The 13,446-nt window shown below is 41.6% G+C and overlaps 1 protein-coding gene across 2 annotated transcripts in view; it reads left to right on the top strand.

Moving 5' to 3' along the window:
- The window catches only part of THADA (THADA armadillo repeat containing), a 1,178,628-nt gene that overhangs the window by 974,971 nt on the left and 190,211 nt on the right, over window positions 1–13,446 (top strand). For both annotated transcript variants that reach the window (XM_082249837.1, XM_082249838.1), the window contains exon 36: window positions 9,418–9,549. In XM_082249837.1, coding sequence (XP_082105963.1) covers window positions 9,418–9,549 — 132 coding nt within the window. The remainder of the gene's footprint in view (window positions 1–9,417; window positions 9,550–13,446) is intronic.

The raw sequence follows: 13,446 nt of genomic DNA, 5'->3' as shown, positions 1-13,446 counted from the left end.
ATCTGACTGCATTACAGTAATAAATTAGTAGGGCTCAATTGGGCTTTACGAACATGAACAAACACAAGTTTAAAGTTAATAAAAATTAATTAGGGTTAAAGGATAAGTTCATGGTTGGCATGTTACACCCGTATTTAGTATGTACCATGCTCCTGGATCTCCCCCCTTACCCTCCCTGTGACAGCAGGTGGGGGTTCTTCTCCCCACAGCTACTGTCACATTTTAAAATCAGTGCGGCTGTGTGGGTGCATCTGTGAATGAATAAACTACAAGTGCTGTCTTCTACTGCGGCAGGCGGCTTGTAGATTCCAATCAACTACTGTACCTGCCCCAGCTGGTGATGGACAGACTCTTGATGGGATAAGCAGGGTATTTCTAATGCTGGTGCTATGTTCTGATCTATGTTGCTCTTCAGTGGTGCTCTTTCCCCTTTCCCTTTCCCACCATTAGTTCCTTGGTTTGTTAGTTTACTACTCCTGACCCTACACATTGTGCTTACTTTCCTGTATGTGTCAAAGTTGTCTCAACAGTTATGATGTGATTGAGCTAAGATGTTTGCAATGTGCTCACTCTACTATTTTTGCATTTTTTGGTACCTGAGCTTTTATGCGTTGATCGAAGTTCTGAACCCTTCTGTATATTCTGTATGCCAATTGCGTTTTGTACCTTCTTCTGTTACTGTTTGCACCTTGGATCATTTATGTGCTCAATAAAAGTTTATTTTCTTGAAAAAAAAAAAAAAACTACTGTACCTGAATGCTAATGAGCACCCTCTTAGTTCATTGACCACTTCCTCCAGTTTTCTAAGGCCTCATGCATACTGCAGCTAAAAAAATGCTTGTTTTACAGGCGATTGAGGCTTTTTTTTCTGGCCCGTAAACGCACCTCTGTTAGCTTATGTGTCAAGGCATTTAGAGGCAGGAGTGAAATCTGAACGCGTTTACGCGATTACGATCAGGAGATAAGTATTTGGGCAGAAAAAAAGCTTGACACGCCTAAACATTTTTAAACATATCTAAACGCTATGTGCGTTTAGTGCATGAGCGTTCATTTATTTCAAGGGCCAGAATAAATTACTATTTTGCCCAATTAAATAACAGAACGCCCAGACACTTGGCTCGCCTGAACGTGTCTAAAGAACAAACCTTTGGGCACGTTTTTAAATCTGCCTTTCACCTGCCAGGACAAAAGTGTTCAGAAGAGCTGTGTATGCATGAAGCCTAACGGAAAGCCTGTACAGAGGTGTAGGCAGGAAGATTAAATAAGTGTCTGCAGGAGCCTGACATTCCACTCACGATCCACTGATCACAAGTACAACGCTTTGGGGAAAAAAATAATAAATGCTATTTTTTTGCTACAAAAATATGTGCGTTTTTTTTTTTATTCCCTGAGGCCAGGGTTCACATAAGTGCATCCATGGTTTCCAGCCTGGGGTCTGGTGCAATTCAGGCTCAATTTTTTGCATGAATTTGCACCTGAACATGACCCAAAAACTCACATAGACCCTTTTGGAATCCGCACCGTGGCTGCCCTGGTTATGGTGTGAACCGGCTTCATTGAGAGCCAGTCACATTCACATGTCATGCGAATTGGTGAAAACCGCATCAAGTTCGCACATATGTGAACTCGGCCTAAAGGTGAACTTAGCCTTCAAGCACAGTTTTTTAAAATTATTTATATTACAGTTTACAATGAACCCATTTTTTTTTACATACATTTTTACAATAGCCATTATTTACCATAACTTTTTAACAATGAAGACTGAAAATAACAGTCGTATGGCTGAAAACGCCAACTATTATGGCAAGTAACACATTTGTTGTGAATTGAGCTTCATGTCACCAAATTCTAAGCCAGATTGGAACCAGTAAAACAAGAGAATGCAATGTGTTAGAAGAAGGCCTAACAGTGGGGAGTTTCTTTGGGCACCAGACTCCAATGATGGAAATCCAGCCCTGGCAGAAACACATTTATTTTTTTCTTTTTGGAGTTCAGAAGTGACAATTTTTTTCTACTTTCTTTCAACAAGTGAAGATCCAAACAGCCGTTCAAAATAAATATACTACTGCTAGCAACTGCCAGTATGGAAGGAAAACCTTAGCAGACAAGCAAAAGACACTTTAGATGTGAGGAGAGATTTACTGAGAGAATCGCTGAGGCCTAGAGCAAATACGCCGTACAAATAGCTGACAGCTCTGCCTATGGCAACCTCTCCTGTGTTTTAGGTAATGGATCAGACTAACAAAAGGAAAACCCTGACTGGTTCAGAATATAAAGCACAGATCTGTTTGTTCTTCTTAATCTCTTCCTGGTTTGCTCTTTTTAAGAATCCTACACTTAATCTGATGAATGCCAATTTTAAATGGATAACACATTGAAACATGTTCCTAACTGTTCTGTTATTGGAGAAGTTTAATACTGCAGGTTTTAAATTGTGGTCGGATACTTTTCAGTTAGTAGATTATCCAATGATTATATTGATTGATTTAAAAAAAAACTTTACTTAAGCAAAATCTGTTCTCAATTCAGTAGGGTCCAGTAAAACATTGGAGGTATCCTTGGTCTTTAATGAATTCATAATTCTCTATACCAGGAGTTTCCAAACCATGGGTCAGGGCCCACTGGTGGGTCGCGAGCTGTGTTTGAGGGGGTCGCGCTAAGCTGGAAATCACTGAGAGGCAATCTTAGAAGAAAACCTGTTAGAGTCTGCAGAAGACTTGAGACTGGGGCGGAGGTTCACCTTCCAGTATGACAACGACCCTAAACATACAGCCAGAGCTACAATGGAATGGTTTAGATCAAATCAAATTCATGTGTTAGAATGGCCCAGTCAAAGTGCAGACCTAAATCCAATTGGGAATCTGTGGCAAGACTTGAAAATTGCTGTTCACAGACGCTCTCTATCCAATCTGACCTAGCTTGAGCTATTTAATAAAGAAGAATGAGCAAAAATGTCACTCTCTAGATGTACAAAGCTGGTAGAGACATCCCCAAAAAGACTTACAGCTGTAATTGCAGGGAAAGGGGGTTCTACAAAGTATTGACTCAGGGGGGTGAATACAAATGCACACCACACTTTTCACATATTTATTTGTAAAAAAATGTTGAAAACCATTTATCATTTTCCATCCACTTCACAATTATGTTCCACTTTGTGTTGGTCTAGCAAATAAAATCCCAATAAAATACATTTACATTTTCGGTATGAACACTTTTTCAAGGTACTGTAGAGCTTCATTCACTAAAACCACTAACTTAGAACTGCACTCAGTGAAACCACTGATGATTGGAAGATACAATTGGACTGACACGAGGATGGGAACTAATTTTGATTATAAATGGTTCCGCTGTGTACATTGGCGTACAGCATAATTTACCCTGGCTAAGTTTAAACCATTGTATCAAATTCTTGTAGACAGCCAGACAGCTAGTCCGCAACAGTGCACTTATTTCTTTTACAAAAAGATAACTTTAAAATGCAATACTTCTCATATCCAGGACCAATGCAATGATATACTGAATATCCCATCTTGCTTCCTACATTCCTTGGTAGGGATGGGCCGAATACCACCCTGTTCAGCTTGCAGCAGAACTCCCAAACAGGGGAAACGTTCTAACCTGAACAGCGAACCCCATTGAAGTCTATGGGAGCCGAACAGGAAAAATCAAAAGTGCCTATTCTGAAGGCTTATATGCAAGTTACTGGCCATAAAAGGGGGGTGGGGGTCTGAATACTGCCCTGGGGGACATAGGTATATCAATAGAAAAACAATTGTTTTTTCAGGGGAGATGATTTTAATTATGCATAAAGTCCAAAAATAAAAATTCCTTTATAGTGCCTGGGGGTCCCCTTAATGTGCCTGTAAAGAGGTGCATCTGTAGCATGCATAAAGAGTTCTACAGCAAAAATGACATTTCTAAAGAAAAAAAAGTCAAATCCCACTTAAAATGACTCGCGGTTACAATTGCCTGCACCCGGCTATTGAGAAAATAAAAAAAATGCCATGCCCCCCCCCCCCCCAGTCCATAGTAGGCCCTTATCCGGGCATGCAGCCTGGCAGGTTAGGAAAGAGGGGGGGGGGTCGAGCAACGGGGCCCTCAGATCACGCCCCCCCCGTGTGAATGGGTATCGGGTGCATAGTACCCCTACCCATTCACTAAAGAAGTGTACAAAAGTCATAACAATACTAGACAGTTTTTAACAAATCGTTTATTAGAAATAAAAAAAAAAAAAATGTCCCTTGTAAATCCATTGTCAATCCTGCCGACCCTAAACATAGAAAAAAATGAAAAACACTTTGCCGTATGCCCGCTCCGCACTTTGATGTTTGTTGGATAGATAAGGGACGGGGCCATCTAGCTACGTCATCGGATGGCACCGCTCCTTCAGATGTCACATGACATGGGGGCATGTGGCCTTCACCGGGGTTCACCCCCCCATTTCCTGACTTGCCAGGCTGCATTCCCGGATAAGGGTCTAATATGGATTCCGGGGGGCCCCCTGTTTCTTTGGGGGGAGGGTTTGCGTGGGGTTCCCCTCCAAATCCATGCCAGACCCAAAGGTTATTCAGCTGTCAGCGGGGGAAACTCATTCACAGCTGATGACTCATCAGTTGTTAAGGATGCCACGGCCGGCTTCCCGGCTCCGCTCCTTAACAACCAGCTTACACTGTACCCTCATTGGGCAAAGCTTTGCCCAATCACAGCACAGAATGCAATGTGCAGCGCTCAGCGTATTGCAGGGTGTTCATCGGGGTGAACATGCTGCAAATTCGAGTGATCGGCATACGGCCGAACAGGCAAATTGGGCCGAACCGTTCGGCCATCCCTATTCCTCGGCCTGAAGTAAACCTGTCTGTCCCTAGGATGTACCTAACATGATATAGTGCACTGACCCTCTTAAATATTGCTCCAACAAGAGAAACTCACGCAGAGATGCTATAGCCATGTATACTTGCTGTGATTGAATAGATGACTTTGTGATTCCTTTAGTTTATTCTAATCATAACCTTCTGGGTTATACTTTCTTGTTTGTCCCAAGCCTCGCACCATAATTTGCGTTGCTTCCATGCACTTCACTCATGATGACCAACAATCCTGAAACAGCTGTACAGTTTGGAATAAATAGTGGACTTTATCTGTGTTATGCTCCATTAAGTCAGAGGGGTGGAAGGAATAATTTGGATGTCCATGTTCAGTATCCTGAAATAAGTAATAATCATCTTCTCTATTTCGGATATGTGATGGAATGGGGCATGTACATACCTTCTGTTCTAATAAAACTCTACTGTGCTATGCATTGTTTGTCCCCAGGCACACCCGAGCACTTTGTCACATATATTCCTGAAGAGGGACAACGCTCAGGATGATGAAGAATCCAATTTTTCTCAGTTGGCCCATTACCACCTGACCGTTGTCACTTGTCGCCTATCGCGGAAAGCCCAGAAAAGCACATAAGCTGCTTTAGGACAGAATCACCCATGTTTGATCCCATAGACATTGCCCTAAAAACACATGTTTTTCAGGCACTACCATCTGAAAAAAAAAGGACTACAGGACCAATATTGTGTGATTCTGCTCCTGTACTACAAGCCTTGCCTTAAAATGAGCATCCGCATACTCAAAAAAGCCTCTAAGTTGCCTGGTTATGCTCACACTTAGGGTGTGCTCACACTGGGGCCGGTTAAACAAGAATCGCCGTGGTATGGTTTTCACTCCCACTGAAGCAAACCGTACCAGACCATATGTGAAATGCACCCTGTTTTCCAAGTGGCCCCGGACACAGTACGCTTAACCGATCCGGGAAGCGATTTGGAGCACTCATACTACAGAAACGATCCGACTCAAGGGGCTGAACCGTGTTTTAGTACCAGTATAAGTGGACCCTAAGTGGGGGCTCCTTGTTCAGTAAATACTGATGTTTGCATTCTAGTGACTTTCTTCCTTAGTGCTAGGTGAAAGGGTCTAGAACAAAAGTCACATGATCACGACACATTTTAGAAGGGGAAAAACTGCCTGGAAAAGCAGTCAGCCAATCACATGAACAGGAACCTACATTTTGGGGAGGTATGCCCTACTTTTAGGTATGGCTGCGGGGAAGTTTAATTGTTATTTATTTTTTAAAGGGGGGAGGGATTTAGAAAGCCAAGTGGAGTGATCATTTTTACTAACATTATATTTCAAAATGGCAAATGGCTTGCCTCCCAATGATATATTTTATACCAATTTTTAATAAAAGAGGAGTTCTCTTTTTATTTTTAAAACATCTGATCAAAGTCCAATTGGTTTTGTCTTGAGCAGCTCAGGGTAAAATATCGCGGTTCAGTCCCCTGAGTGCACTGCGTGTTATATTTTAGGACTGATCTTTAAACTCGTGACAGTCTGCCCTGCATAAAGCATGTTGTTTGGGTAGTTTGTGAAGCCACTGTATGTTATTTATAGAAGCTGTACATTTCTCACACAGAAATTCTATTCCTGAAATGCCTGTTCAGCATCAGAAAACTATACTTCAGAGGAATACAGCTCAACAAACAGAAACAGTTTATTTAAAAATGCCCCTTCTTCCAAGCATTGCTGTACTTTAAGCTCCCTGTCCCCCGGGCAACACAAACATCAAAGCATTCTCCTCCAACATGATCTCTAGAGGAGTCCATCCCTGGGCAACCCTGCAAGCCTCCTGTTGGTTGAATGGGTTAAGTTCCTTGGTAAATATACAAAGTGTTCCCTGTGTATGAGCAGTTCTGTTGACCAAGACTCTTAACAAAGACACAAAATACATAAAAATTAAGAGAGCAGTGGCCTGCATTTTCTTAGGTTTCTAAGATCCGTGTACTAAGTTTAAAGAAGATTTCTATTTATAGATATTTTATATCTAGTTACTTTGGTCCAGCTTGGCCCAATGCAACTGTTCATAAACCATATCTGGCTGATGCCCCTGGAAGCTGGAAAGCACTGAACTAGACACCACTACTCCAGTCATCTCCACTGAGAGGTCCAGTGTTGAGTGGCTGCCCTGCTTGATTCTGAACAAAGGAAGTTGGCCGCTTGGCACAGGCCCCATTCATTATCCTATTTCCTATACCAATGCAGAGTGTCCTTTGATTATATGAGGTGGGGCGGTGACTTTATGCTCTCCACTTCTTCTAAACAGTGATCGCTGTTAAATGCACATGATTGATGCTAGGATGAAATTTGGAGGCCATTGATGCCCAACTCCAGGAATGAAAAAAAAAAGTGCCCACCCCCCCCTTTACCACCACACACACTCACACTGTACTACCCCATTCCTCGCTCCTGTGTTCTCATACACTTTAGGTTGTGGTCAGTCCCTCCCTGGCCTCATGTACAATGCACTGGCCTGATGATGTTGGAGCACCCTCTAGAAGAGGCTTCTAGGGAAGCACATACTGATGCCAGTCAGTATCCCTGACCACTGCCACACCAGTCATATGATGACGCTGTACTGCTCTGGTGACCGTATGTAAAAAAAATTAAAAAAAATGTGAAAAAAATAACCATTTCATTTAATTTTTTCATTTTACAAAAAATTGTGACACAAAATTACAACTTCAAAAAACTCACCGTGCCTCTTACTAAATACTTGGGGGTGTCTACTTTCCAAAAGTGGGGTATTTGTACTTTCCTGCCATTTTAGGGCCCTAAGAAATTAGATCGGCCCATCAGTACATTAGGATTAATCAATTTTCAAATACATAGGTGCATCTTGAAAAATTAGAATATCATCAAAGTTAAAGGAGTTGTAAAGTCAGAAGGTCTTTTATCTTAAGACCCGTTTTTTTTTTTTTTGGATCTTATGTAATATTGTAATTTTCTGAGATACTGAATTTTGGGTTTTCACTAGCTGTAAGCCATAACCATCAAAATGAAAAGAAATGCTTGAAATATATCACTCTGTGTTCGCTTTGTTTGTGAGTTCGGCTGGTTATACATTATACAATACATTCAATTTACCTAAACCATATAATATGAGGTCAAACTTAACCACTTGCCGACCGCCCCACGCAGATTTACTGTGGCAGGGTGGCTTGGCTGCGCATAATAACGTAGATCTATGTGATTAGGTGCACGTGGTCTCAGTGGCGCGCTCCCGCTGGGATTAGACACAGCGGGAGCCAGACTGTGGGAGGAGCTGGTTCGATCACCGCCGGCCTCCCACTATCTTCGGGGAAACTGACAGGAGGGCTGTCTGCCTATGTAAACAAACCAGGCAGCTCTCCTGTCAGACAGGCACAGTGAAATCGTGTGTTTCAGCCAAGCTGAAACACCGATCACTGTGTGCCTTTCACAGAGCCCCCACAGTTAGCAAGCACATTTAGGCTTACATTTAACCCCTTGATCAACCCCAGTATTACCCCACCTCCCGGCCAGTGGCATTTATACAGTAAGTCCCCGTTCACACTAAGGCGACCTGTGAGGCGACCTGGTTGCCTCACAGGTCGCCGTAGGTCGCTTTCCATAGGGAAGCTGCGGACCCGTTCTAATAGAAGCGACACAAGTCGCTCCGACTTAGAAAAAGGGTCCGGAGCTTCCTTGGGGCGACCCGGAGGCGACCGCCATAGACTTCAATGTTATGAAGTCCGTGGCGGCCGCTCCGAGGTCGCGGCGTGCTGCTCGCACCGCGACCTCGGAGGTCGCCCCCCCAAGTCGGATCGCCCCTATGTGAACGGGGCCTTACAGTGCATATTATTTAACACTGATTACTGTATTAATAACACTGTGTCACAAAAAGTGTCACTTTCGTCCGCTACAATGTCGCAGTCCCACTTAAAATTGCTGATCGCCGCCATTACTAAAAAAAAACAAAAAAATAAAAAGTCCAAAAATCTATCCTATAGTTTGTAAACGCTATAACTTTTTTGCAAACCAATTAAAATACGCATTTTGGTATTTTTTTTTTTTACTGGGAATGTTTTATAGCAGGAAGTAAAAAAATACTGTTTTTTTTTTTTTTAAATTGTAGTTTTTTTTGTTTATAGCGCAAAATCTAAAAACCGCACAGGTGATCGAATACCACCGAAAGAAAGCTCTATTTGCGGGGAAAAAAGAACATCAAATTTTATTTGGGTACAGCGTTGCAGGACCGCGTAATTGTTAGTTAAAGTAACACAGTGCCGAATCACAAAAAATGGGCTGGTTATTAAGGGGTTTAAACCATCCGGAACTGAAATGGTTAAACACTTTAGATTTGTATGCAATCAGGCAGGCCCTTACACTTTATAGTTGAAGGTAATTCTTAAGGAAATTGAATAGGAAAATTGTATAATGTATGGCCAGCTTTCCTTCTCTAGGGACAAGTTATTTTATTTAAATGGATGTGTTAAAGAATGAAGCCAAAAAGAATGCTCCTGAATGTTTCTGGGGTGTTTTATCTGTAATCTTTCTAATTTTGTTCTACAGGTATATCAGATACTTTACAGCTATGGATGTGTGTGGTGCAGCTGCTGCAAAGTGAGGATCCGGATGTCAGAGAAGTAATGGTGGACATCATCCGTGTTTATCATACTCAGAAAAACAAACATTCAGGAACAGGTAGGCTTCTCAATGCACGTCATGTCATGGTAAATCACCTCTGTAACTCTTCCATAGTCCCCGGCTTTCCAATGCCAGCTACATGTGTTAAGTGTACTAAAGAGTACCTTTCTTTGGATGTTTCTTCATGTTTGTGTGTGTATACTAGATGACTGCTATTGGTCTGTGTCCCTGGAATTGGTGTCATGCTGGAATTCTCATTCTATTACAACTGATATTCCCAGCTACAGGGTTTATACAGTCCTAGCAACCTATATAAAATATTTATGTGTTGTTGTTCAGTCGTTTAGTTGTGTCTGACACTTCGTGACCTCGTGAACCTTAACGCTCCAGGCTTTTCTGTCCTCCATTGCCTCCCAGAGTTGCCTAACTTCATGCAATCTATCCATCTTGTTTTTTGTCATCCTCTTCTCCTTTTTTAATTCCATATTTCCCAGCATCCAGGGTCTTTTCCAATGAGTCCTCTCTTCGCATTAGGTGGCCAAAGTATTCAAGTTTCAGCTTCATCATCTGTCCTAGTGAATATTCAAGGTTAATTTCCTTCAGGATTGACTGGTTTGATCTTCTCGCCATCCAAGAAACTTTAAGGAGTCTTCTCCAACACCATAGTTCAAAATCATCAATTCTTCTGCGTTCAGCCTTTCTTATGGTCCAACTTTCACAGTCATAGGTTACTACTAGATATGCCATAGCTTTGACTATATGGCACTTTGTCGGTAGGATGACTTCTCTGCTTTTTATAGCGTTGTCTAAGTTTGCCATTGTTTTCCTCCCAAGAAGCAAGCGTCTCCTAATTTCATGGCTGCAGTCACTGTCTGCCGTGATCTTGGAGCCTGGGAAGATAAAGTCTGTCACTGTTTCCATTTCTCCTCTTTCTATTTGCCAAGGAGTGATGGTACCAGTTTGCCATGATCTTAGTTTTCATGTTGTTCAATTTCAGGCTCTCCTATTTCGCCTTCATTAAGAGACTCTTTAGTTCTTCATTTTCTGCCATTAGTGTGGTATCATCTGCATATCTCAGGTTGTTTAATAAGTAGTGTGACAGTATACATCCTTGTCGCACTCCTTTCTCAGTTTTGAACCCGTCAGTTATTCCATGTCCTGTTCTAACTGTTGCTTCTTGGCTTGCATATAGGTTTTTCAGAAGACAGGTGCGGTGGTCTGGTTTTCCCATTTCTTTCAGTATTTGCCACATCTTGTTGTGATCCACACAATTGAAGGCTTTACTGTAGTCAATAAAGCAGAAGTAGACTTTCTTCTGGAACTCCCTTGCTTTCTGCATGATCCAGCAAATGTTGGCAATTTGATCTTTAGTTTCTTTGCCTCTTCAAAATCCAGCTTGTACTTGTGTTTACTTGTACTTGTGGTAGCTCTTGGTTCATGTGCTGCTAAAGCCTATCTTGTAGAATTTTCAGCATTTTCTATTGAAAAATAACAGACTTGGATCACTAGGTAGAAAAAAAAAGAAAGAAAGCCTAAAAAAAAATTAAAACTAATGCAGCCATAACCTCTAAGAATTGGTAAGATGCAATATAATAAATGTTTGCTCTTGGGTTTAATACCATTTTAAGATGAATTTTGGGTCTAGAACTAGCACTAGATCCCATACCTTTTTGTATTGTGGGTCCATGCATACAGAATACATAGAATGGATGTGTCTGTTGTATACACAGGATGCCATAGAATATGGAACATATACAAGAATTAGCTGATTGCCTCAGCAGTGCTCAGTAGTAATTTGTATGATGAATACAGTAACAACTCTTTGAATACATGTTGTTTTCAATTGAAAAGATTCATAGTGTAATTAAAGGGATGCCTGGGAACTTGGAGAATGACTTAGAGAGTTCAACTGCCTAATTAATACTAGCAGATAAAAGTTCCATAGATGTAAAAGGCAGACATATATCTTTACAAGGGAGCACTTCTCATGAGTGGATTGAAGCAGCACTTGATAAGAATATAGTTAAAAGCCCTTTTGAAATGTGCTGATAGTGTGTGCTTGACAAATGTCTTGCTTAATTTCCAGGGATGGGGGGAGTTTTATGAGGGGGGATCCATTAGACTGGGAGAGAAGACACTGGAGCACCAGTCACTGATTGGCGGGGGCAGCGCTGACATCTAAGGTGGTGCTGCTGATCTTCAGAACATCTAAAAGCTTTTGCTTTACATGCATATGGGTAGGTATGCGATGCATCGCTTCTACAACACTAACACGGTTGTTCTTAATGACGGGCTTATGTAGTGTAAGCATTCATTAAATTGGTGAAACTCAGGCAAACAGAGAAATACACAGATAAATTGGATACAAGGGAGCTGTTTACCTGCCAACAATTTGTATTTCTGTCAATCCAGTCCTGAGATTTACATAACCCCATCATACAGCCCAGCCAGGTAGAGGACACCACCTACAGTTAAAGGGTTAGTTTACCTATGTAAAAAAAATTACTGTGCAGTCAAGGTGCCCTTTGTCCAGCAGAGAGAAAAAAATTTGCTTATTTTACACAACATACCTGTTGGTCAATCTCTAACCCTCCCCAAATATCTAATATCCTGACTGATCTGCAGCAACCTGTGCACCCAGCATTGCTTTCCCTTGTTCACAAACCGACACATGGGCAGTCCGCTCTCCCTGTCACAGCAGCACTGAGTTTACATATATGCCGTGCCTTGGATGTTAACAGTTATAATATGTACCTTTGCTATGCTGACTTTTCTCAGTTAGATACTGTAGAAACAAAAGGAGGCACCCTGATGACAGTCTGTATTTTCCCTCTACTGGATAGGGAATGAATATATTTTTCTGTGCTGTTCTACCACTCCAGTCAGATTGTCCCTAATCACCACCATACCAGACTTATTGTACCTAATCACAGCCATACCAGTCATACTGTCCCTAATCACCGTGCCACCAGTGGTCCTATTGTCCCTACTCACCACCATATCAGTCATATTGTCCCTAATCACCAGCATACCAGTCATATTGTCTCTAATCACCGTCACACCAGTTGCAGTGTCCCTGATCATTACTAGATGCATAACTTATGCCCGTAGATAGTAGGAGTTGGGGGAACCCAGTTTTATCAGTATTGGAAAGAGGCTTCTGGAAATTGTTTGGTCCCTTCCTGCCAGTGTCAGCAATACAATTTGGGCTTGTCTTGACCCGTAGGGGTCTGTACAGTCGGTAAGAGTACCCTATTATTTTGCTTGGTGGTGGTTTTTCCTGCTTCACATTTCTCCATCGTTATAGTGGATGTGGACCCTGCCAACACTTTTGGGACTTACTCTTATATATCTGTTTGTTTATCAGCATTGTTGGATATGAACTAGCGCAACACCATTTTACAACAATATGCCGTAGATAGCCTGAAGGTGCTCTTTGGATTTTGGGTCTCTTTGTGGCTAGGCTGTGAAAAAGTTTCACATGTGGTATTTCCATACTCAGAAGGAGTAGCAAAATGTCTTTTGGGGTGTAATTCTAACTGTGTATATGCTGTGTGTTAGAAAATCTTATTATTTGGGATGTCAAATGGAACGAGGCAGGGATGCCCTCTATCCCCGCTGTGGTTTGTTCTCTCTTTGGAACCCCTTTTGACAACAATAAGGAGATGCCCCGACATTTCGGGCGTAGTGGTTGGAGATGTGGAGCATAAAGTGGCCGCATTTGCGGACGATGTCTTGCTTTACATCACCAACCCAAGAATAACTCTCCCAAATTTGATAGAGACTTTAAAAAAATAAAATCAGAGATATTAAATATTAATATAAAAAAAAAAAGAGGAAGAAAAATTTAAATTGGAATTCCCCTTCTCATGGAAAAATATAGGCCTAAAATATCTGTGAATAGTATTAACAACGAAATTCGGAAATTTATATAAAGAAAACTATATACCATTG

The sequence above is a fragment of the Pelophylax lessonae genome (genome assembly GCF_965119305.1).
Source record: "Pelophylax lessonae genome assembly, chromosome: 3".
Classification (NCBI taxonomy): Eukaryota; Metazoa; Chordata; class Amphibia; order Anura; family Ranidae; genus Pelophylax; species Pelophylax lessonae.
Note: the sequence above shows the minus strand (reverse complement) of the source record. Positions and strands in the feature narration are given on the sequence as shown.